Genomic DNA, 27,234 nt, shown 5'->3' on the forward strand with positions numbered 1-27,234 from the left:
GCATATAATACATATATATTCAGTGTGTACATCATATGTGTGTGGTATACACACTGAACTTTATTCTCGTTTATATATTGTTTACAGAGTTATTCTCGTTTATTATATTGTTTACATATTCTGTTGTACTGCTGCAAGTAAGAATGTCATTGTTCCGACTGGAACATATGACAATAACTCACTCTTATCCTACAAACGTCGGTAACCTTCTGAACGGGTTTCCTTATTTGCAAGGTTGGCGGGGGAGGGAGGGTAATTTCTCTAAACCGTTCACTGACATTCCACTAGGAATAGTGTCCCAATCGCATTATGTCCAAAATTGCACAAAATTGAAAATACTAGGAGGATTAATCGTGAGTACTGTTCGCCTGGTTTATTCCGAACCGGGATGCATCTAAAACATCAGATGAACGATGGTCAGTAGTGTACAAACCGTTGGGCCGCATCGTCTCGATTGTATGACTCTGTAAGATAATGTTCACTCCGTATCAAGGATAGTTAAAAATTGTTACGATATATGAGAATCCCTTTTATTCGCTAAAAATGTTCATGGAAGGAGATTGCAGATTGTATCAATCCGCCGCGTTAGACAGTGGTTGAAGACTTGAAGAGCAGTCTCGACCCGAAACGTCACTATTGCTTTTCTCCAGAGATGCTGTTTGACCCGCTGCTTTACTCCAGTCCATGTTGAATAGTCCTTTCATGCACTATAAGCCGAGGTGGAACCCTGCACTTGATGTTCCCAGCTCCCAGACACGCCAAGTTTGTGTAGCTGCATCTGTCCTGGGCTCTCCAGTCGACCCGTTATTTTTTCGTCTCCAGTTATCGCCCCCCCCCCCCCACATACACACACACACACACATACACACACACACACACACACACACACACACACACACACTTCCTTCCACACCACCACCATCACCTCTGCTCTCAGTCTGAAGAATAGCTCCGACCCGAAACATCACCGATTTATTTTCACCAGAGATGCTGCCTAACCCGCTGAGTTACTCCAGCACTGTGTCCATCTTCGGTATAAACCAGCACCTGCAGTTCCTCCCTACACGTTACTTCTGTCGCCGCCGTGTTTGGCCACTGAGTGTGTTATTGACCTTTGGCTCGAGCGCCCTTATCAAGAATATTCCCTCTTAACGAATTATTATCAAGTCTCCTTTACAGGTTTCCTCGCATGGCAACTATTTCTGAAGCCTACATTTTCTTGCGCGTCCATTTTCTTAATCCCGTTTTAGTCACGTATGATAAAAAATAACAGAAGGCGGATAATAGAAGGAATGGGAGTCACGAGTCCAGCTTTAGCTTAGTTTAGTTTAGTTTATTGACACGTGTACCGAGGTACAGTGAAAAGCTTTTGCTGGGTACCAAATAGTTAGATGAAATTGTTGTTAGCTGTGAATCTAATAAAGAAGAAATTACAGCCCGATTTGGGCACTACTTTCTTGAAATCACGATTTTACTTGGAGGTTAGCTGGTTTTGTTTGCAAGTGGTTGATAACAAGTAGTAACATTCGCGAGCCTGTCCGTTACATCGGGTGCTTCCAGCGTCGGCTTCACCCGGGACACTCGGGGCAAGGCTGTCGTTCTCGCACCTGCAATGCCGGAGACTGTGGCTGGTTGAAAACTTCGGGAAACTCAGAGCAGAAGAGAACCCGCCCCGGAAAGTTGAATGCGGGCGGGGACTGGAAAGCCAGATTGACAGCGAGATGCGTTCATTGGGTGATGGGAGGTCCCATTGAAATCTCCCATGATTTGATTTCCATTTCCTTTCCATTTTTCCTTCGATCTCTGACCAGCTGATGAACTCTGCCTCTCGCTCTGTCACTCGCACCCTCTCTCAGTAGTTCTGTCAGTTACCCCCCCCTCCCTCGGCGGATGTCAGTGGTCGGGATCTACTCACCGGCGTTGGGACGGACTGGGAGCCGCTGCGAGTTGGCATCAGTTGAGATCGCGAGGACTTTCCACTAAAGGACATCTATTTTGAGTTGGTGGGGGGTGAGCGCTGAGTGCCGGGCCCCGTCTGTCCCGGGACATTCAGGCTGGTGGCACCGCTGAAGCCTCTTTCTCTGTGCGGGAGTACCCTCGGCTTGTCCCGGGACCCTGCCCTCGGAGATGTACCAGGGTCTGGCCAATCCCCCACCCTACACGACGCACCCTGACCCTGTCGGGGCTTTCCTCCACTCGGCCAGTTCTGCCGTCTATGTCCCGAGCTCCAGGATGAGCAGCGGGCTGTCGGGCTTCCCTTACCTGCAAGGCAGCTCCCCCCAGCAGGCCTGCCCAGTGTCCGCTCACCCATCCTGGGCTCAGGCGCAAGCTCAGGCGGTGAGCAGCGAACCTTCTTGCAGCCGCAACCCCGCTTCCTTCTCTTCCAGCCCGCCGATGTCCAGCGGTTCTCCCGCCTTCAGCAGCCCTCTCTCCATCTCCTCGGCAGCCGCCGCCGCCGCCGCCGCCGCCGTGCGGGACCAGGTCAGTATCAGCTGGACCCTCAGCGGCTCCTTCCCCAACCACTACCCGCAGTACCTGAGCTCGGAGGCGGCCGGCGCCTGGAGCCCGGCTCCCATGGACAATCCTGCCTTCAGTCTGATCCAGCATCGCAGGCACGGCGAAGGTAGGACCATGACTTGGTGCTTTGGGGAATGTGGGGTCATTTACTCCAATTAAAAAAATAGAGGCAAGGAGGTGTTTGTTCGTGTCCTAAAATAACCGTACACCAATTTCCACTTGATCTGTTCGCCAGCGGATCACCGATGCCTACCAGCCCCTCTCCCCTAAAACCAGCTTTACATTTAACATATGTAGATTCAGACAGGAGTGAGAATCAAGAAACGTATTTCTAATCCTTAAAATATCTGAACGTTGACATTTTAATTTGTGTTATGCACAGTCTACAATCTGGAAACGTGAAACTTACTATCACAATTGGAGAGTTGACTCTGTCTGTCTGTCTGATGTACATTGGCGGTCCAACAGTGTGTCAGTTTTACAAGTTGGACTCAAATCATTAATTCAAACAACTCTAAAGAAATTGTCTGTGACCGTAATAGTTTCTCAATTTAATTAACGAAAATATCTTCAGTACAGACTGTAGCATTCTACCCATATTTTTTGGAAAACAAATGCGACACATTCTAATGATACAAACTATGTGACGAATTATTGTTCTAAATATTTCTCCAGGCGTCAGTAAATCTGTGTTGATTACAAATTGTGCTCAAACAGATTAAATGCCGCGAATTCTATTAACTGGAATAGACCAGGGCGGCGCACAAGTTGTTGTTTTTCTAATACTATTGTAACAGCATTGATTATAAGAGGCGCAGGCGAGGCCTTGAAAAGATTTTATGCCTGTATTTAAACAGGGCGTGCGTTGGAACCAGTGATACTGTTAGTTTAATTGAGAGACAGTGGAACTTTATTTTTTAATAAATTCGCCGTCATATAATTTAAAGTGTAGATACTGAAGAAAAATCCCACAGTGTATAAATTCAGAATATCGGGTCTATGTTTGTTCGGCTGCATGAACACATGACAGCGAGAACATTCAGAAGAAAAATAGAGCCCATCTTTAACGCACTTGTTACATTCGTTTGTAGGCCACGTCTTGTTGTGTGGAGCGTTCTGCTATTATGGCAATCCTAGCTCGCTGTCTTTGGACGTGAAATTGATCAAACTGTTGCACTCAAATGGTAACTGATCAGTCTGTAACTGATCATGATTAGGGATTGAGAGCATTAATGTTCCTGATGATCCAGTGGCTGGATTCATAGTTAAAATCTCGCTGTTGGGGAACATCGTCCACCTTGCACATTCACTTGGGAATTAAATATTCCCCACCACTACCCACTTGCACTTCAATTAAATATTAATTGAATGAAGCTGTTGTCCCTCAAGTGTAGAACATGCCGAGAAACAGACCAGGTGTCAACGAGAAGTTAATGACTTGAATTATATATGTTATCTTAATGGACGATAAAATATTTGTTTTCTTAAGGAACCAATGCTATATATTCCAGCTAAAAGCAGTGACTTCCCCTACAATTCCTTCCTGAATTTTTTGATTAGCGCTTTAAGGGTCGATTTCAAAGCTTGGCCGCAAATGTTTATTTTCGTTGAATTTGCGTCGAAGTTTTCACATTTCTCGCGTCGTGCCTGTATGTAGGCTTCAATGTAGTCCATTGTGACGGCTCTGCCCTGTTTCACGGGGAGGTGTCAACTCGTTTTTACACACACTGCATAATAACCCAACGACCCGAAGAACCTACAGAGTGGGGTGGAAATGCGGGTTCATTGGGAATGGGCTAGCATTCAACCCATTGAGGTTAATAAGCCCTCGGGCAGGTTTAAAATACACTCCACCAGGCCTCATTGGAGCTTGCAAACTTTCCTGATATCTTCGTTGCCTGGTTCTCTAGAAAAAGAGTAATAGTATGAACTTACTTGCATTGAGCTGCCATTTTCATCTGCCACCTTGTGGGCTATAGATTATTAAAAATACATAGGAGCAAGGGAACCGACGCTTCCAGATCCAATCTTACACATAAGATGTAACCTTGTTTTTACGTGTTAGACGAACAAGGACAACCTACACTATCCAGATACAGTGATATTACTGGAAGCAGTTTACAAGTATCGGTCTGATGCCGTCTGCGACTATCAGGCAGCGGAAAGTAAGGGCGCTCCAGCCGAGCATTTCAGTCAGAGTTCTGCTCAGGCTTTGAAGGCCGGCCTGGAGCGGAGCCGCTGCTTAGTTTAAGGGGAGTAGATTTCCTTTGTTGCAACAGAATGATTCGGCTATGTGTGGGAGAGTTACAGGAAAAGGTGTTTGGCAGGAGCGGGACATGTTTAGTATCAGGAAGGGAATCATGGAAAGTTCTGTTTTTTTTAACTGAACTTGAAAGCTTTCGTTTGTTTAACTATAAAATCTCCTGAATGTCATTAAAAAAAAGCACAAGGCCCTTAGTTAGTTTAGTTTAGTTTATTGTCACGTGTACCGAGGTACAGTAAAAAGCGTTTTTGTTCGTAATAACGTATAATCATAATTGTATGTATAATAATAATAATAATTATTATTATGATTATTATTATAATTATAATAATAATAATAATTATTATTATTATTATTATAATAATAATAATAATAATAATAATCTTAGGTGATGCTTTCGGTATTTGAAGGACAAATTGCAAGTGTCAAAACGCAGACATAAGATGCTGGAATCGTGAGTGGGAAAAAACACAACCTTCTGGAGGAACTCTGCGGGTCGCGCAGCATCTTTGGAGGGAAATTGGCAGGTGACCCTTCGGTCCATCTGAGGAAGGATCCCGGCACGAAATGTCGTCAGTCCTTCTCCCTCTGCAAATGCCACCGGGCCCGCTGAGTTCTTCCAGCAGTTTTTCTTTTGCTCGCTATACAGTGCGCCGGCCAACACACAAACAAAATTGAAATATATTTTCTAAGGTCCTTTTTAAATGTTCCTATCTAACATTTTCATCTGAATAAAGCAGCTGCTATGCTTTGTTTTAAATAGAATTTTCAAAAGATTAGTTAGCTTGGTTTGTAAAGAAAGTTTCCGCATTGTAACTGTAAGAATGAAATGGTGGCTCGCAAATTGGGCTTGAGATCCTTTGTCGAATGGTCAACACTGATCGGCTTGGTGCTAAATATTCTCTTTGTAAAATGTCCTGTCTACAATGCGACTCTATAGTCTAGATTTGCCTTAAAATGCAAACACAACATTGCAAATGTAATGCAAAATCAACAATGTTTGATTTCAATTGTAGTCGAGGTTCTACAGATAATTAAGGCACAACAGGTTGCAAACGGCCTGTTGTGCCTCGCACGGGGAATTGTTTTCGTCATAGATTGAAAATCTCACAAGTCAGGCCCATTGCAAAACCATCCAGGATCGAACAGATCATATCTGATCCCGCAGTACCATTCCCAAAATAATGCCGCAAGAACCTCCGTCTAATTCGAATCGGTGATCTCTTTGGACTTTGTAAAGGAACGGCGAAACTCATTTGTAAAATAAATGTGACGTGTTCTTTTACCCAAGAAAGGTTGATCCCCGCACCCCTCCCCACCCCACCCCACCCCGAATTCTTCCAGAGTATTTAGGGTTGAAGGGCTGGTGAAACGGATGTTGGTGTGAAAGCAACAGACAGGAACACCTGAAAATGAACGAAACGAACTTAATGGAAATCAGCACTTTGGCATGGGGGGGGGGGACAGATCGTTGCAGATTTGAGGAATTATCAAAACCCGCCAGCCTCAACATTCAGATGATACTGATACTATGCGATACATTGAATTTAGGATTTAGTTACTATCTGGAAGAGACAGGTGGTGACATCCTTCAGCCCTCGGCGCCACTCGCCATAGGGGAGGGGAAACCTCCTCATTGCACAAAGATCACTGATTTGTTTTTGTACCGTGTTGTGGAACATTGGGATGTGCTCGGAACGTACCGCAATGTCCCAGTACAGTCGGCAACCTTCACCCGCCTCGTTATTTTTACACACTTTGGGAGGAGCGGTGGGTGGGGAGGGGAGCTCGCTCAATTGCGAAATGGAGCAAGTTGCGTGGTTTCGACTGGATGGTTTGTTTTTTTTTGCACCAGTCACCGCCATCCATTTCATTAACTTTCTAGCCTCTTTGCAATTAATTAGCTTCATTTCCCCTTCAGCAGCCCGGAAGAGGCGATTTAGCTTGGGGAAATACATTGCAGACTGGATGCAAGGGAGCAGACGGACCGGGGGATGAAGGGTGTCACACCAACAGTCCGGCTGTCTCGGCCAGATATTAACTGACTCCTTCTCTAATCAGCTAAAATGGCGATATGAAATAGGGAGGGAAGGAAAGATTCAGCCAATTCGATTACAGAGTTGGAGTCTACTGCAATATACACAGATAGTATAGTTGGATAAACATCGATGAGAATTGGCAAATGTCTTTGTGAGCGAGAGAGGGTCTGATTCATTCTGGTTTGTGGGTTGATTGGCTTCTGTAAATTGTCCCTAGTATGTAGGATAGAACTAGTCTACGGGTGATCGCTGGTCGGCGCGGACTCGGTGGGTCGAAGGACCTGTTTCCAACGCTGTATCTCTAAAATTAGAAACTCTAAAACTAAATCTAGTTAACCAACGTAACAAGGGGATAATTAAATCCCCTGATCACGATTTGTAAAATACAGAGTGTCTGATGACGAGTGCGACAGTCCAGCGGCTTCCAGGCCTTACAGAAGAAGCGCCCCCTGATTAATGGTGGGGACAAAACGACAACATACCAATTTGACACTTTACGTCTTTCCCCATCATGGGAAAAGTGTTCCATTTTTATTATTACGTACTTCTTTGGGGAATAAAAGTCATTGTTTTCTGCTGAATTTCAATAGGACTTCTCTGTCTTTTTTAACATCCACCGCTAGCAATTCTTACAAAAATAGAAAATGTAAAGGCATTCGAGAAGTCAAGCAGCATCTGTGGAATGAGAAACTGTTCACGTTTCTGGTCCGCGATGCTTTAACATAATTGATTTTCGCCTACAATGGTTGAGCAGGCGGGGTGCCATCGGCCTGCACATTTATGTGAGGTTATGGAACTTGAGGCTTCGTTCGGGCCAGAAGATAACACGGCGCCCGAAGGGAGTGGAGGCAGGCGAGTTAATATTCCTGCCCCATCATCCGCGTGAACAACGCAACCTCGATGGGAGAGGTTTAGGCAAACACGTGCATTTGGCAAAAACGGTCAACTCGGTTCAATCAAATCACCTGTAGTGTGAGCAAAGCAGACGCTAGTGAGAGTAGTTGAGATACCCTACCGGAGGGAGAGATTATTTGCCCTCCTTCCCCGGGAGATTCACTTCCTCTACGGTCTAATGGTCTGCGTAGGGACATCTTCCATTAAACACAAATTCAATGTCCCGGAGTACACAGCTACACGAACGATTGCGTGGATATGGATAGTGTTGCCACGTTTATAGTGAGGGTAGAATTGAAAATTATAGACCGTAACGAAAATGGTCTTGCCATCAAACAATGAATAGCGGCGGGGATTGGATTAGCCGGCACTGAACATTGAAGTCGATGATACCACCGCAAGTTTGGGAACATACTTTTCCCGCTCTGGACAGTAAAACACTACTCTTAGTAAAAAAAGAATCGGGAAAAAATGTTCAATTGTTAAAGCGAAAAAGGAGCGACGGAGAATGTTTTTTGAAGTAGATGAGACAGAGAGGAGGTTACAACGGGGAAGGGTTCGGAGATCAACAGCGGGTGGAGGAGAGAAAGACACGCGAGCGGGGGGGTGTCTGTTTAACACGAACTTTAGACTGGAAATCCCGATCACGCTTCCACTCTTGTCCGATCCGTAATCCACATCACGAATGTAGCCCACAAACTCACAGCTGCCGAGATATGGAAGTCAATCCGAGGCTTTATTGAAAGCCCGAATAATGTGCCGCGGCACATAAGCTGTTGAGAAAGCTGCAGAATTTCAGACGTAATTAAGATTTATTTTCCGATAGTCTGGAATTACATGGTGACTCCGCCGACAGCATAGAAGCGGTGAATATCTGGGCCGCTTTAAAAAGTACACATCTTGCCTTTCAAAGAACGATTCATGAGACCTGGGTCTTTCTCACAAAGAACCGGTGTAACCAAATATTCTTTGATCAGACCTTAACCAAAAACAAACGTTTTCTTTCCAATCAAATATAAATGTGCGTCGCTTCATCCACAAGCAGTGGCGGCGAAAAGACCCCGGCAACCCAAGCGGAATTAAAAAAAAAATCCACTGAACATCGGTTTGCCTGCCCAGGTCAAATGTATCACCTCCCACTTCGCGAAAATAACGCGCGCATTTTAAAGTTAACAGCCGATCACTTTTGTATTTGGGCGAAGAAGGGTCTCGACCCGAAACGTCACCCATCCCGTCTCTCCAGAGATGCTGTCTGTCCCGCTGAATTACTGCTGCATTTTCTGTCTATATTTTGTATTTAATTCCCGCTGCCCAAATACTCCTGCCGCTCACCAACTTCCTGGTCTCTGGTGTGAACCGCAGTAATGTTGGGCCGGCTAGCCTATCTTCCTTAATTATGTAATGTAATCGTTCTATCTCCTCAAATCTAATTCGTCTAACGTGATTATTTTTACAGCTTCTCAAACTGAATATTAAATATCGCAGACACCGGCTGCTCTGCTTCCATTCGAAACAAAAAAAAACGCTTTGTTTTGTTCAGGCCTTTGGAAGCAATTTGACTAACGTTACACAATAAGTAAAACACGACAAATGTCAGAGGCGGGTGTTCCCCGTGGAAAAAATCACACTTCACCAAATGTCACCATCTCAGCGTTCCTTGCACCAAATTTCTGATGCCGATTTTTCTCTCTCCATATTTTCCCCGTCGTTGACGAAACATGATGGCAGTTAGATGAGAAATCTATATCACAACGCGATTTGTATCCATTTTTTGCACGATAGAATAACATTGGATATCCAGTGTTATCCTGCCATGCACAAAATGTGAGCGGTCACTGTCCCAACTACAGCAGAAATGCTAAATCCGCTTTCAATATATTTTTGTTTAAGAAGGAACTGCAGATGCTGGAATATCGAAGGTACACAAAAATGCTGGAGAAACTCAGCGGGTGCAGCAGCATCTATGGAGCGAAGGAAATAGGCAACGTTTCGGGCCGAAACTCTTCTTCAGATTCTTCAATATATTTTTCACAGTTTGCGAAATTACCAGGATGATCAAAATATCTGTGAAAGAGCACGAGGTTATATTGAAAACAGTTCTTGCATCGGGTGCTGAGCTAATAGAGATAGAGGGGAAAAAAGCTGAAGTAACTCAGCAGGTCAGGCAGCTTCTCTGGATAAAAGGAATAGGTGACGTTTCGGGTCGAGACACTGACGGCGATGAAGTCACTTCAATGAGTGCGTGGAGTGGTTTTATGCAGCTCAGCTAGAATTACGTTAATCGGCTTCTGGAAACCCATTGTCAGATTGTGTCAGTCAGTGGTTTGGTGAGACAGTATGGAGGGGGGAGTGGGGCGATACACGGTGATCAAATAAGTAAAGGTTACTTGACGTCTGAACTGCCACCGGATCAACTTCGATCAAACTATTGATTTGGTCTGACTGGCACTCGAACCACAGTGACTTAGTACCGACGCTTATAATCAATGGTTAGAGAAATTTCTCTTGCGAACTAACATTGAATTGGCTGCAGATTAGGACCTCCCCGTTAGTCCCCATCGCTAACCCCCCATGATTCCAAATTCAAAATCATTTCACGCATATTTTTGTAACAAAATATCTTTTAGATAGGGGAGTCAGTTATTTCTTCCAGCTGTTATTTGTGGAAGTTGCACTGAGGTTCTGTGTAGAAACTGATTTCATTAATGATTCCACTTCCCCGACCGCTGTTGACTTGCTGCCAGTATACAATTGATTGGATCCTCCAGTACTTGCATTTCATCTGTGACTGTGTAGAACATGTGGGAATGGAAGAGGGGGCAGAGGGGGCTAATTTGAGCTGACGATGGGTTCAATTGCAGAGTTTTTGAAAGCGCGGTCTGGGTCTGAAACCAAAATTTAGACCCGACGTGAAATGATTTCTTGTTGTTCTCAGCTGCGAGGTGAGGCTGATTACGAACAGTTTTCACTCATTTTCAGCTAAAAGTTGGTATAGCCCATAAGGCCTCCGACATTCAAAGCAGGAATGGTAACGTGGAACAGTATTGAAGTTGGACAAAAGGGTTGGGACAGCGGCGCAATTACCACATGTCGCGTTATATCTAAACTGGCAATTATTGATCACTCACAAGAGGCGCTCAAAATAACTGACCGGTTCCAAACTGTGCCGTTTAACTTCAGACTGATGTAGACAGACGCTTGGTTAGCTTACATACCCCAGCGGTATGAACATTGACTTATTTAACTTCAAGTAGCCCTTGCTTTCCGTATCTCACCATCACCTCCCTTTCCCAGTTCTCCCACCAGTCTTACTGTCTCCGACTACATTCTATCTGTTCCGCCCACTCCCCTGACATCTGTCTGAAGAAGGGTCTCGACCAGAAACGTCACTCATTCCTTCTCTCCAGAGATACTGCCTGTCCCGCTGAGTTACTCCAGCATTTTGTGTCTGCCAAGCTGAGTAAGATTATCTGCGGAAGTTTCGATTCCTCTGGCTTCGGAGACATTTTAGATGCCGGCACAAATTTGACGTTACAATGGAAGAGATAAAGGGTTCAGGCTCCACTAACTGCACTGAATGTGAATCTAATCCAACGTGCAGTTCTGAAACTGTGAGCCGGAACGCAATAGCGTGATTCATCCTTTCCTTCTCAATTGAGTCCATTGTCGCTTTAAGGGAATCCCACCTTCAGCCTTTGTCTTCAAAGCAGAGATACAGACCCATCAAGCCACTAAATCCTGGACACAATAAAGGTCTTCAAATTCATAACACGTTATCATGTTGACGATATGAAGGGCCGGCAAATCTTCCAGGGAAAATGTTTATGCATTACATTCAAGTTATGTTTCATTATGTTCTCTAAAAGGCTGCAAAGTTTTCAAGGTCACCAGACCATACATTTACTGCGAATATTACACCGGGTCTTCCTATGTTTTGTTTTCTGAAAACATCTTGGGAAGGCCGAATCCACTGTCGCCAGTTCTCTATTCTCTCCACTTCCTGGCTCCTCTCTGAAACTGAACCAGACCGTTCACTATCTTAATCTCCTGCTTGACCGCGTTGAGGTTCTGATGGAGACACAATAGACGACAGTGGCTGGAATCTTGAGCAAAAAAAACAAACTGCTGGAGGAACTCAGCGAGACCCGAAACGTCGTCCGTCCATTGCCTGCCCAGCTGAATTGCTGCAGCAGTTTGTTATTCTTCCTTGAGTTCCTGATTCTTACCTCCCCCGCTGCTAAAGACGCCTGTATGAACATCTGTGGCATTACACTGCTGAAAGCCTATCCCCTCCCTCCGACACTCCCGCGCCTGAAAATTCCAATACAATCGGTGGGCCTTGCTTGTTCTACTCTGTGTAACCTTGAAGGCACAACAAGCGGTGCTCGATCACTAACAGCGATCAAATACCATTGACCACCGGCCACATCAGCTACTCTCAAAAGCTACACCACATTTCGATAATTAATTTTTTTTTCAGATACCTTCTTTAACTCGACCTTCCCTAAATCTGCAATCTCCTCTGGCTTCATAACCCTCTGAGATATTTGTTCCTCGAGTTCTAGTGGCTCCGCCGATTGGCTGCTTTCAGTGAACCAAGGACGTATCGTCAAATTTGGGTTGGTTTTAGAAATGTCCCCGAAGTTAAAGGAACTGAAACTCCCGCAAAGGAATCCCCTCCATGCTACCTCACCTTTCTACATAGAAACATAGAAACAGAAAATAGGTGCAGGAGCAGGCCACTCGGCCCTTCGAGCCTGCACCGCCATTCAATATGATCATGGCTGATCATCCAACTCAGTATCCTGTACCTGCCTTCTCTCCATACCCCCTGATCCCTTTAGCCACAAGGGCCACATCTAACTCCCTCTTAAATATAGCCAATGAACTGGCCTCAACTACCTTCTGTGGCAAAGAATTCCAGAGATTCACCACTCTCTGTGTGAAAAATGTTTTCCTCATCTCGGTCCTAAAAGATTTCCCCCTTATCCTTAAACTGTGACCCCTTGTTCTGGACTTCCCCAACATTGGGAACAATCTTCCTGCATCTAGCCTGTCCAACCCCTTAAGAATTTTGTAAGTCACTATAAGATCCCCCCTCAATTTTCTAAATTCTAGCGAGTTAAGACGCATCAGAATCAATGGTTACCAAACCATTGACTATTGTTTTTCGCAGCACGTGTGTGCCTGGGCGTCAGTTTATTTCTCCCGAAAACTTTCATACAAAGATCATTGAAATGTTTTTTACTCTAGATGTTTACAACATGGCCCAAAAGCTCAGCTCACATCTGAAACACGTTTAAAATTCAGCCTGGCATCACCCTAGATTCCCCACCCTGTCAGGCCGCTCCGGGATCATTGCTTGCTGATTAAAGCAAAGTTCGCTGGGGATTTACGCTTGTGAACGGACTTTTACAATTATCATTTACGCTCAGGGACAGGAACTGCGGCTGGCATTTCTGTAACATCTTTAGTGACAGCTCCCTTGCTGAATGCAAGAGCAGTTCCTCGCTGCCATTTTCCCATCAGCAACTTGTACGCCGACAATTAAATCTCATTAGAAACGAGAACGAGAAGTAGTGATGGACTACTCAGCCCATCCCGGCTGTTCCATCATTTAGTGATATATTTGATCTAATCGCCATTTCCAACACGTTTCATGTCTAAATCCATCGATGCTTGGTTGCGGTTATGGACCTACATCCACAATCCAATACCGCTGGTGTAGAGCGATAGATAGACTTTAGTACTTGTCATTTTATAGCGTTGATTTATATTTCTTCTATCAGTGTGCTGACTTGGAATCACTTGGAATCTTCTTTCTACCTAGAGCTACTTGATGATGTCCTTGAAGGCCGGGAGTGCGTGAATTGCGGTGCTATGTCAACTCCACTGTGGCGGAGAGATGGAACTGGTCATTATCTGTGCAATGCCTGTGGACTCTATAACAGAATTAACGGGATTAACCGGCCCCTTATCAAACCTCTCAAACGACTGGTAAGATACAGGAGACGCGTGCAGCGGAGCGGATATAGGGGGTGAGGTTAATGCGCTGTTGAAAGAAACAAAGCGTTCTATTTTATTGAAACAATCAGAAACCTGACCAATAATCTCAAAGCCGTCAATAAATGGGCCCCGCACCTCCATCAAGGTGATCATTCAGCATGAGAAGAAGTTCTTCACGATGACTTTTGTTTTCAATATTTGTGCTCACTACACGTAAAGGCTTTGTGTTAATCAAGATAAAAAGCTTTAGGGGAAATATATAATATTTTTCTTGTTTTTAAACGAGTAAACATAAATTATTGAACGTGCTTTAAGGAAGACAGTGTAACATGTGTATATTAATACTCCTCATTAATTCAGCCATACCTATTTTATTTTTGTTGACTAGTTTTACTGCTATGATAACCTTGGCAATTACTGGTTTTAAGACATCCTGATTATTTTTTTAGGAGGATTTAAAAAAATTATTTACAATTCCCCAACATAACATTGACAGAGACCCGGGTTTGACCCTGACCTCGGGTGTTGTCTGTGTGGAGTTTACACGTTCTCCCTGTGGCCGCGTGGGTGTCCTCCGGATGATCCGGTTTCCTCCTACATCCCAAAGACTTGCAGATTTGTAGGTTAATTTGCCTCTGTAAATTACCTCGAGGTGTAGGGAATGGATGTGAAAGTGGGATAACACGGAACTACATATTAATGTGTAAACGAGCGATCGATGGTCGGCGTGGATTCGGCGGACCAAAGGGCCTGTTTCCATGTTGTATTTCTAAAACTAAAAACTAACAAAATTGGGCTTTGGAAATCGCAGTCTACGTGACTATTGTCTGTTCACAGAAGGAAAACAATGCGGTAAAATAAAATTTAATCTCTTCATTATGCAAAGTTTTCAAGGTCCCCAGGTCATACATTTACTGCAAATATCACACCGAGTCTTCCTATGTTTTTAATTTCATCTCTGGCCTGTGTGTACTTCATATATTTTTATACCCCGTGGCATGGATAGAATGGATATGGAGAGGATATTTCCACGAGTGGAGAGTCTAAGACCAGAGGTCATAGCTTCAGAATTAAACGACGTCCCGTCAGGCAGGAGAAGAGGAATTTACTTTAGTCCAAGAGTGGTGAATCCGTGGAATTCATTAACACGGGAGGCTATGGAGGCCAAGTACATTGATATTTTTAAAGGCAGAGATAGCTAGATTTTTGATTAGTACGGGTGTCAGGGGTTCTGGCGAGAAGGCAGGAGAATGGGGTTAGAGGGAAAGGTAGATCAGCTATGGCTGAATGGCGGAATGGACTTGATGGGCCAAATGGCCTGATTCTGCTTTATCAGTTATGAACTTATGAAGTTCCTTCTGCGGACACGTTCCCTGAACTAGTATTGCAAGCACGACTGTAGCCGATTGGAATCGAAGCATTGTTCATTCATATCACACTGAGTTGATACAAGGTGGGATTCGTTGCTTTGAATTGATAAGACTTTACTAAAATAATTTGAGCTGGCAATGGTTATATGCAGGAATACAACACATTCCAAGGGAAGGCAATATAGACTCACCAGCATGGCTATCCATCCATTGAGTTCGTAGCGCACATGTAACCTTACTTCGAATGTCCCGCGTTATCCTCATTCCTTCTATCAATCCCAGATCCAACATTACAGTTGATTTTGCATCAATGGCTGTTTGAGAGAGAGAGAGAGAGAGAGAGGGTGGGGGGGGGGGGGGGGGGGGGGGGGTACCGAGTCTGTGGAGGGAATCCCCATCCTGTTTCATCGAAACCAAGAAATGGAGCATGAGTAGGCCATCCACCCCCTTGAGCCTCACAACAAAACGTCCGATGATCTTCTATCTCCACGTCATTTCCCGGCCCTGCCAGCATACACCTTCTTCAGTTTTAAATCCCAAATCTACCGAGGATGAGAAAGGCGGACAAAGGGAGATAGAATCGGCGTGGATCGGCAGGAATGGGAAACATGTACAAGTTTCTCATGCCTGTGTTAAATGAAATTGAAAAAATAATTGTTCGTGCCATCGGGTTGTAGGCTATTGGAGTTGTTTTTGTTTTTTGTTTTTTCTACTTCCAAGTTTTCCATTCCCTGCAACCCCCGCACCTCATTAACTAGATCCGGGGGTGACACAATAAACTGCAGGTCTGGAATCTTGAGCAATTAGAGAGGTAGAGGTGGGGCAAAGCCTGGCGAATGACACGTACATATCGGTGAGGAGGGTGTGATTGGCAAATTAGCTACAGTGAGTCATAAAGGCTAGCGGCGAAAAGAAGAAAAGCGGTATCAGAAAAGAAAAGATGGGGAGTGAGTTGTAACGCCCGAGGAAGCGATATCGGTGAATATTTCTCTTGGGCAGATAGACACAAAATGCTGGAGTAACTCATCAGGACAGGCAGCATTTGTGGAAATAATGAATGGGTGACGTTTCGGGTGGAGATTATTTCTCTCCAGAGATACTGCCTGGCCCGTTGAGTTACTCCAGCATTTTTTTAATCTATCTTCAGTTCCTTCAGCAGTCCCTTCCTACACATTCCTCTTGGGCAGTATACTCCTCATATTCCGTTTGGGTGGCGTACAGCCTAACGGTATGAACATTGGATTCTCCAATGCAAGTAAGGCCCCCGCTCTCTCTTTCCCCCAAACCGATTCCCACACTCATCTCCCATCAGCCCAATCACCCTGTACCTTTCCCATCCTCCGTACGCTCATCCCCCATCCCGAGTCTCATATTTCCCTTCTATTCACCATCTCTCCCTCCCCGTCCCCTTCCACCCGTATCCCACCTTCCGACTTCACACGTCACTTCTCTTCATTCTTTATCTGACACCCTGTTGGCGTTTGACCCAGAGCTTGAGTTCTTCCAGCAATTTAATTTTTTGCTGCAAACACTTTCATCCAATGTTAGCTATCGTTTGCAAATCCTCCCGTGGACTCTACAACGGAGTGAAATGATGCAACCTGCAGTTGTCCCATCCTACATTACCGGCACTTGGTAATTTACCAACAGAAGATGTTGGAGTAACTGTGCTACAATGCACTGGCTTTTCCTACATGTCCCAAGACACAATTTGGCCTCGCGATCATGTTCTGACATTTATGGATGATCTATATCATCACTTCAGCTACCGCCCATGGCCCCCAACCCACATCTATTGAATTAGTTTCTTCACATTCTTCCCCAATTACATTTAAAACATTTAACCAAACTAAATGTGTTTCTTACATTGTGACCATTCGCATTCTCAAAAGATCGAATATTCAATGCAACGTTAAACTAGAAACATGTATTAGTATATGTTCTGCACGGGGTTCCCCTTAAACAGCATGAGCAACTAGTTTTATTCTTCCCATTTTAATGCCGCGGGGAACGTAATGGTGCACATGATGTGGTTAGCAACCTTTAAACCAAGCCACGTCAAGCCAATACGACGCCTGGTTTTAAATATAAATTCAAAACGTTCCCAATAGAAAGGTAGAATACAATAGTTTCTATTCGGAGTTGCCTAGTTGTAAAATAATAATTATCTTATTGTGACAGGCAAATATAAACCTTCATTCGATAATTATAACGTAACTAATTCACATAGACGAGGCTCTAGGTGGTTGTTGCCATTCAGAAGGCAGGTTCGTGTAGCATTATCTGTTTCATGGCCGTGAAGAACAAAACAGACTGTGTGGTTTGCACGTTCTCCCTGTGGGGTTCCTCCGGGTACCCCGGTTTCCTCCCACATCCCAAAGATGGGCGGGTCTGTAGGTTAATTGGCCTCTGTAAATTGCCCCCTAGTGGATGAGAAAGTGTGATAAGTTAAAACTCGTGTGACACGTGATCGATGGTCGGCGTGGGCCGTAGGGCCGAAGGGCCTGTTTCTATGCTGCATCTTTCCATCACTTCAATCGTTCAAACCAGTAACAGTGACGTGAGAACTGTTCGACCTCCTTGTGTTTGAGAGCGCTACAACAGGTTCATACTGGGGCTTCCACGACGCTATTTTTGCAGAAGAAACGCTGCTTCATTGAGTGCCACGTATCTATAATAATATTTTGCGTAATTTGTGAGATAATTATTCTTATTTACGCTTTCCCACATATCTACAGCGCTCATTATTAAATACTCGTGAGAAGATAATTATTCTCACGGTGTCCTATCGGAATTCAATCTTGCCCTGACGGCAATGGGGGAGGGAGCTACAAACACCGAAGACTTTACTGCAGTTAATAGATGAAAATAGTAAAACGAAGGTTTCGCTGAGTTACTGAAGGGAATTCGGTTTAATCCTCAGCTACACCCCAGATAATTAAATATAATTTAGATATACCTTGAGCCCATGATGCACACTTCGTTGTGAATTAATAGTACTATCAAAACAATTAACATTGTGATCAGGTTCACCAGAGACGTGTATTTTAAACAAGTAACTGTTAATGTTTAAGGTCCCAAATCCATCCATTAATCAGCAAAACGATAAGGGCGGCAGGAATTTCATTCACTTGTGGAAATGTTTTTTTTTTTAGCCTCTGGTTTATCAACCGGGGTAGCTGTTACGATAATAGTGTCTGTGAAATGTAATCTGGGGGCTTACTTGGACCATTCCCTCCCCAGTGTGTGCTCAGTGTGATGTATGTTTGTTAATGTGGCACCAGTGGTACAATATACACATGTCCGTTACCCCGCTCATAAGATGAAGATTAAAACGACATCCCAGTGTTTGTTTTATTGTTACTCTCTCAGCGCTCGCTGGCAGAATGGGATCCGGAACCCAGATCAAATATGTGCTCAGAAATGATCCTTGGCCAGTCCTTCTAAACGGAAAACAAGCTATTTGGTCAATTATTGACGAATTGTCAGTCCAGCTTGGAGATATCGTGGCCACCTGTCCACACTTAGACAGGTTAATCCGCGCTTTCAATGCACGCTCCTGACATTTAAAATATGTAAATCAGGCAGAGGGGGACTTCCCACTTTGACCCTGCTCTTTGCGACGTGAAAGCATTTTATTTATTAACGCCGTGATTATCAGACAGCGCTAGGAATGGTCCTGACCTCGGTATACCTTTTCAAACCTAGACGGCAAACCCCCTAAAGAGAGATATTGGCTTCCTGGACCACATTTCTGCTTCTCTCGCCGGTGCCGCTACCCTGACATTATTGTGGGATAACGACAAAGTTATGATTCGCTAAGCCAAGGGGGGGGGGGGGGGGTATTGGAGGAAAGCAGAGGGAAAGCAGAAGCAAGCCGGATCTGGTACCGCAGTTCGCCGAGGATATCCAATCTGTTGGGGGAACTGTACATATGAGGTGAAAGGCAAGCAAAGGCAAAAAGCAGTCCCTCTCCATCAAGGTGGAATATGCAACTGATTGATGTTTAATGTGAAAATAAACAGGCGAGAAACAGACATAGATGCAAATGTGTTTCAATGACTGCGCTTACACATTCCTTCCCAGTAGGGCCAGACTTTTCCCCATCCTTTTCCAAGAATAAGCGCGCCTTCGCCAAAGAGAACACAACTGTGTTCTTTCACATCTTTGCCTTGCAAGTCTTGATCGTACAGCTGGCAAATTCGGAACTGCAAATATAAAAGAAGCACTTGGCAGACGGAACGACATCCCAACGGGTTTCTGCTTCTGAATTCACGCGTAGGTCAATTATATTAGCCAGTCATCTGCAGTAACTCATTAATATTATTGTTGTCTCAGACCACCTTGGGATAACAGAGCTGTCCCCACAGTCCGCGATATAACAGTGCACGCCCATTGTGAGGTCAACTATTCAAAGGTGCATAACTAACAAAGGCCACTGTGTATTATTAAAGTCTAACAGCTAGTCTTAATAGCCTTTACTTATTAAGCAACAGTCAATATTAAAGTATGTTGTCTTGACTGTCAGATAGGCTAAATGATTTACGGATGAGACCAAAGGTCCAACCTGTCATTGTTCTGTCAATAAGTTGGATACAATTAAAATGATTCTTGAACTAAGGCAATCTGTGGTGCTAAAGGTTATTGGAAACCAGGGAGCCATTGGCAAAGGTGTTTCTTAGATTCCTAGAAAGTCTTGCGTAATAGTAAATTCCAAGTATCCAATGTGGAGTTTGATAATAAATAACCATCGTCATCTAGGAAGTTGAGATTTATTGCAAAGTGGCTGTTGTTCGTGGGCAGTAACACCGTCTTGTCTCTGTTAGTCTGCATCTCGGAGAGAGGGACTCTCATGCTCCAACTGTCACACTGCTACCACCACCCTGTGGCGGCGCAATGCGGAGGGAGAACCCGTGTGCAACGCCTGCGGGCTCTACATGAAACTCCACGGGGTGAGTAGACTCTGAAAGGCAGAGAGCCGTTCGCAAGCGCGTCTCGCTAAATAATCCTCGCTACATCCAACACACGTAATAAACTCACCGCTGAGAAACTCCAGCTATTTGTGTCTATCTTCGGCTTAAACCAGCATCTGCAGTTCCATCCTGCACATACACCCACAGAGTTAAGGCATGTTACATCTGCTTCTCCTGTAAATGTTAACTTAATTTGGATTTCGGCTGGGAAGAAACCTTTAAAATTCTGCGTAATTTGTAAATAAAATTATGGAATTCAAACGAGGCTTTTGCCGCAAGAATCAGCATTTTTCTTATTGCCCCTGTTCCCAAAGTGGAGCTTCTATTATTAATTACTGTTTGGTTTACAACTCTGTGTTTAATGGAAAGACGGAACCAATACACATATAAAATATTCTGTTTGCTCAGTAATGTGTCAGTTCTAAGGTCGAGTACGTGGATCATCTTAAAATCATTGTCATGCGAACTGTCAAAGAGCGACACAATGGCGCAGCCGCTGCCACACAGCGCCAGAGATCCGGGTTCGATCCTGACCTTGGGTGCTGTCTGTGTGGAGTTTGCACGTTACCCTTGTGACCGCGTGAGTTTCCTCCGGGTGCTCCGGTTTCCTCCCACGTTCCAAAGACTTGCGGGGTTGTAGATTAATTGGCCTATGTAAATTGACCTAGTGTGCAGAGACTGGATGAGAAAATGGGATAACAAAGAACTGGTATGAACGGGTGATCGACGTAGACTCGACGATCTTTCAATCAATCAAAAAATCGAACAAAGGGATACAAAGTGCTAGAGTAACTCAGCTGGTCAGACAGCATCTCCAGAGAACATGTTCCTTCTCATAGAACATAGAAAACGTAGAAAAATAGGTTCAGGAGTAGGCCATTCGGCCCTTCGAGCCAGCACCGCCATTCAATATGATCATGGCTGATCATCTAAAATCTGTACCCCGTTCCTGCTTTTTCCTCATATCCCTTGATTCCTTTAGCCATAAGAGCTAAATAACTCTCTCTTGAAAACATCCGGTGAATTGGCCTCCACTGCCTTCTGGGTCAGAGAACCGATTCACAACTCTCTGGGTGAAGAAGTTTTTCCTCATCTCAGTCCTAAATGGCCTACCCATTATTCTTGAACTGTGACCCCTGGTTCTGGACTACCCCAATACCGGGAATATATATTTTTTGTATCTAGCCTGTCCAATCCTTTAAGAATTTTACGTTTCCATGAGAAACCCTCTCATCCTTCTAAATTCCAGTGAATACAAGCCCAGTCGACCCATTCTTTCATCATATGTCAGTTCCACCATCCCGGGAATTAACCTCGTGAACCTCGCTGCACTCCCTCAATAACAAGAATGTTCTTCCTCAAATTAGGAGACCAAAATTGCACACAATACTCCAGGTGCGGTCTCACTAGGGCCCTGTACAATTGCAGTAGGACCTCCATGCTCCTAAAATCAAAACCTCTTGCAATGAAGGCCAATTAGCTTTCTTCACTGCCTGCTGTACCTGCATGCTTACTTTCAGTGTCTGATGTACAAGCACACGCAGGTCTCGTTGTACCTCCCTTTTTCCTAATCTGACACCATTCAGATAATAATCGACCTTCCTGTTCTTGTCACCAAAATGGATAACCTCACATATATCCACATTATACTGCATCTGTCATGCTTCTGCCCACTCACCCACTTATCCAAGTCACCATGTAGCCTCAAAACATCCTCATCGCAGCTCACGCTGCAACCCAGCATTGTGTCATCCGCGATCTTGGAGATGTCACATTTAATTCCCTCGTCTAAATCGCTAATATATTTTGTAAATAACCGGGGTCCTAGCACTGAGCCTTGCGGCACCCCACTAGTCACTGCCTGCAATTCTGAAAAGGACCCGTTAATTCTTACTCGTTGCTTCCTGTCTGCCAACCAGTTCTCTATCCATGTCAATACCCTACCTCCATTACCATGTGCTCTAATTTTGCACACTAATCTCTTGTGTGGGACCTTGTCAAATGCTTTTTAAAATCCAGATACACCACATCCACTGAATGTCCCTGATCCATTCTACTTGCTGTATCCTCAAAAAAATCCAGATGATTAGTCAAGCATGATTGCCCCTTCATAAATCCATGCTGACTTTGACCGATCCTCTCACTGCTTTTCCAAATGGGTTGCTATAACATATTTATCAATCGACTCAAGCATCTACCGATGTAAGGCTATAACTGGTTTATAATTCCCCGTTTTCTCTCTGCCTCCTTTCTTAAAAAGGGGGTTACCTGAGATGCTGCCTGCCCGCTGAGTTACTCCAGCAGTATATGTCCCTATGTGTAAACCAGTATCCGCAGTTCATTTGTTTCTAAAAATGCGATCAGTCTAATTATCAGGCCCGAGCCGGCAAGTCGTCGGCTGAAATGCCACAACTTCAACAGGTCCGCAGGCTGGAAGCCCAGCGAGCGACTGTGGGACCAATGTGCCGCCGCTTCTTTGAGTGAGAACTGAAACACTGTTCCATCAGGTCGGCATTTAAACGATCCCAAGGCACTATTCCGAAACATAAAGAGCAGAAACGTTATCCACGGTGTGTTAGGTATAGTTTATCAATCAACATCGATTCAACAACAAATTATCGGATCGCCCGAGCGTGATACGCAAAAATCACCTGCCTCGTTTACTAAAACTGAAACCGCCCGTGAAAATTAAAATGAAAAGAAAGGTATCATTGGTTGTAAACCACAACAAATGCAAGGTTCATTTTTGTTTTGTTAAAGATCTGATCTGAAAAGAAAGATATATAAGTGGACTCCACTTGACGAAGCCCGTGACTCCTGAGACTGGGGCCCCATGCACATATCATATGCGACAGCACTCTCGTTTCTTAAATAAATATGTGGTCCTATTTTAGCTCAGAGTGTTATCCCACATACCACCTCCTAATTTAAAGATAATCGAGAGGCGATGCGAGTGAGCAATGGGCTGATTTAAATGCCAACATTTTGTTTCAGAATGAATCCAGGGTATTAGTTGCATGGCACAGCCTGACACATGAATACAGTTACACTCTGATGCCTGATATGATTTTGGAATTCAAATCAAATCTGCGCCGTCCTGCTTTATATTTCAAAAGTGATAAAACAGAGAACAGTTGGGATGGAGTACAGAGCAGTTAATGCACAAAACGAGGCCATTCTGCCCACCATCCCCGTGTTCTCCACCCCCATTATATCCATACAATTATTTGCTTGGCCACTTCACTGAATCTTCGCTTCGCTTCGCCTACTAGATACCGCGACCTTTAGCAATGAAGAAAGAAGGGATCCAGACACGGAAGCGGAAACCAAAGAATGTGAACAAGGACGCATCTTCCGCTGGTAAGCGACAGTCGGCAGGACTGGTAACTTTCCTCTGACAATCTTTCAGTATTTTTGCCAGGATAGTCCGAGCATTGGGAAGGGGCAATGGAATAATGACACGCTGAGTTACTCCAGCACTCTGTGTCTTTTTGTGTATTAACCAGTATCTGCAGTTCTTTATTTCTCCATCAACGCAGGTCCTGAGAACAAATGCAAAATTCACATCGCTTTATAAATGATAGGACATTTTAAACAATAATTTAGAGACAGTTTGTGGGAAATGCAAGTGCTGGCACAGATTGTGTAATTATGTTAAAGGATCGACATCCGAAGGACTATTTGTTGGAAACGGGTTAGTACTGCTCTACGTAGCTCAACTCAGTTGGTTCAGACTGGCCAATCGACACTATTCCGTCTGAGAGCCGCCGCCGCCGAGAAGATAGGTCTGCAGAAGGGTCTCGACTCGAAACGTCACCCATTCCTTCTCTCCAGATGCTGCCTGTCCCGCTGAGTTACATCTGCATTTTGTGTCTTTCTTCTGACTGAAGGAATTTGCATTGGCTCACACTTTTTGTCATTGAAGTTCGGCGGTGTGCTGCTGGAAGATGAGCGCCAGCCAAGAAGGTTTGGTGGACAGCTGTGGGCGAGGGTAGGATTAGTGGGTTCCGGGCAGGGTGGCATTGGTGAGCTTGCAGTTGTCGAGGGGCAGGATTGCAGTCGAGGGAAGAGGAGGTGGGGAAAGGAAGCATAGGTTTACCTGTCACGGTGGTATATCGGGAGTATCGCTGATTGCGGTTCATAGTGATTGGAAGAGGCTCGCTGGTTGAGGGATGCTGCGGAGTTCTGTGCTCAGAGGGGTGACCAGTGGTGAAATGCAGCCAACGATTGTATGGTGGGGCAAGGAGATTGGGCCCGGGGCGAAAATGGTGGGTGAGGTCCATAAATGAGACGGATACTTATTACCCCCCCCGCCCCCTTAAAGGGGTTCCACTTGCATCGATTTCCCGTCAGCTGTCCGTGCCTGCTCAGACTTTGCTCATGCACTCAAAGATTTTCCTGGAGTTGTGAGCATTTGGGGTGGCGAGGTGACGCAGCAGTAAGTCCAGGATCGAAGCCAGAGTCCCGGGTTCGATCCTGATCCGGGTGCAGTGTGACCGCGTAGCTTTTCTCCGGGTGCTCCGGTTTCCCCCCACACTTCAAAGACGTCCAGATTTAGGGCTGAAGATGTCCTGGTTGTGTTGCTCCTAGGCCTGGCCATCCGCGAGTCACGAGTCTGCCCGAGCCGGCTGCCTGCCCCTTTTCCGGGGTTACGCCTAAGATCTTCGCTAGAGAGGGGCTAGCGCTGTCCACGGGCGCCCTGGGGGATACCCGGGACCGATGGGCACCGCGGGGGGTGGAATGTGTCGTCAATAAAGATGGGGTAATAGTGGTTTCATATTTAAGAATATTTGTCTATTTTGTATTGTGGTGGTGGGTTTGGTTGTATTTTTGTGTATATTTCTGTAAATAGTTGATTAAAATTATGTTTGGAAAAAAAAGACTTCAGATTTGTAGGTTATTGTAGCATTATATGTTTCATCGTGTAGATAAAACAGTGCTGAATGGTGTTTGTAGCTTCTCCCTGTGAGTTTCCTGCTTCCTCCCGCACTCCAAAGCCATGCAGATTTGTAGGTTAATTGGCCTCGGTAAAAAATTGTAAATTGTTCTTAGGAAAGCTGCTAGTGTCCGGTGATCGCTGGTAGACACGGACAGTGGCAAGAAGAGCCTGTTTCCGTGCTGTAGTCTAAAGTAAAATGTAAAGTCATTCCTTCTGCCCATGTTTACTGCGGGCGGTGCAGCAGTGGCAAGCGTGCATGCTGGCGGGTGTCTTTGCATTGGCGCTTCAATACAGGGAGGTCCTGAATGAAACTAACAGCCCGAGCCACCTGCATGAAGTCCACCCATTTGCAATGATGTTTCATTTTGCAGTGAAAACGATCACACGCGTCCGAATATGTGATGCTGCTACCAGCTCTGCATTTTGTTTGAATTGACACCAACCCGATGTCTCTATTTTTGTCGTTCAGCGCCCTTTTCCAGTTTGCCATCCACCCCTATTAGCACTTCCGCGGGTGCATTGGAACTTATCACACCAAAGACGGAGCCAGGCCTTTACTCATCTGCATGCAGAGTTCAGAGAGTTAGCACCCAGGTAAGTCCGGGAAGCGGGGCGAATTTCAAGGGGCCAATGGTACTTTATTGTCACGTTTACCTAAATACAGTGACATTCTTTTGTTGTTTGCAAACAGTTCAGTGATAATCCTAATAAATTGATAAGTAATAGGAGCAGAATAAGGCCACCCGGCCCATCAATTCTACTCTGCCATTCAGTCATGGCTGATTTATTTTTTCCCTATCAATCCAATTCTCCTCCCTTCTCCCTATAACCCCTGACACCCTTACTAAGTAAGAATCTGTCAATCTCCGCCTTAAGAATATCCATTGACTTGGCATCCACAGCGTCTGTGGCAATGAATTCACCACCCTCTGACTAAAGAAGTAATGCTAGGTTAGGCACAATCATATTAAGTGTAAGATTGTAAGACGGTAGGCCACACTGAGTCATCTTGGGATCTGAGAAAGGTGACTCCGATATTTTCTTTTGAAGTGTAAAGAAACAAAGTGGTCCAAGAGATTAATAGGTAGAAACTCTAGTTGTGCTCTACTAATTTCCCCTGTGACTTAGTACCACCATAACTCTGTCCCAACATCTTGGACTGGGTTGATGTTGGTATTGCAGCGAGCCACCTACTCTATGGTCAGAGTTTCCATCTGTCTGGGACAGGAGGCAGTATGTGGTGCACATGAATGGGACCCCAGAGCTTGGCGGGGTTAAAGATCCGGGTCAACAGACAATTAACCGGACAGAGAAGGATTTAGATAACACGAAGGTCCAGTAATCTTCTTGGAACTTGAAGGAATCTTTCCTGGTCCTCACCAATTGCAAGAAATGCAGTCAAACTGTGCCAAACTTCTTGCTAGGTTCTTTCTTCCAGGCTGCAAGCTTACACTAAATTACTTTGTGCTAAATGTTAATATTTAACCATTCCAACATGACAATACTAACATAAATAGCACACCCAATGTTTCTAATGTTCCATGTCAACGTGTCCTCTGCTCTTTATTTCCAGGACACATTCGGGCCAGGTGGCAACAGTCTTCGCTTCAGCATTCCAACTTTGAAACTGTCAAACTCAAGTGAACCAAGCACCAGTAGAGAATCCAAGGGGGGCAAATCCTACCCCTTCGGAAGTATGGAGCTGGTCTGACGCCAAACAGACCGCCACCACAATCTTCACGAATGCTAGTTTCATTAATGGAGTTTGCAATGGAGATACATTTTATCTGAATGAAAACTGGAAATGACGAAGAGGATACAAGAATGCCAAGAGGAGAAATCAATGGAATGCTGGGTCATATCATCTTATAATTTAAAAAGAGTGAGTGTTGCCGAAATGATGTCTTATTGCCAAGGTTTAACACCACCTAAATTCTCTGTAGGTGACCTTGGTGCATTCTGATCCAACATTGTTTGTAATTAAGTGCCTTATTTTGGACCACCATTTGCTGTATGTCTCTAACTTTCCACTTGAAATGGATATATTTGGAGTGTGCTCCCTGGACCGTTGCACATGTGGAATAGTTTGAACAGACTTTGCCTCTGGTAAAAATACATTTGCATTTCATCGAGGAATTATTTTTTTCGTAGTGTAAGTAGTTCTTGTTCTATTATGGATGGTTCAAGCTAATAATAAAATACAACTTAATAAATTCAGATTGTCTCTTGGCTA

At 44.6% G+C, this 27,234-nt stretch overlaps 1 protein-coding gene across 1 annotated transcript; it reads left to right on the top strand.

Annotated features, from left to right (window-relative positions):
* The first annotated feature begins 1,792 nt into the window (after window positions 1-1,792).
* Window positions 1,793-27,234, top strand: LOC116988472 (transcription factor GATA-4-like). The gene is made up of 6 exons (XM_033045194.1): window positions 1,793-2,623; window positions 13,544-13,710; window positions 19,916-20,041; window positions 23,335-23,422; window positions 25,471-25,595; window positions 26,575-27,234. The coding sequence occupies exons 1-6, from the start codon at window positions 2,128-2,130 to the stop codon at window positions 26,710-26,712; spliced, it is 1,140 nt and encodes a 379-aa protein (XP_032901085.1). The 5' UTR covers window positions 1,793-2,127; the 3' UTR covers window positions 26,713-27,234.

This window comes from Amblyraja radiata, chromosome 27 (genome assembly GCF_010909765.2).
Source record: "Amblyraja radiata isolate CabotCenter1 chromosome 27, sAmbRad1.1.pri, whole genome shotgun sequence".
Lineage (NCBI taxonomy): Eukaryota > Metazoa > Chordata > Chondrichthyes > Rajiformes > Rajidae > Amblyraja > Amblyraja radiata.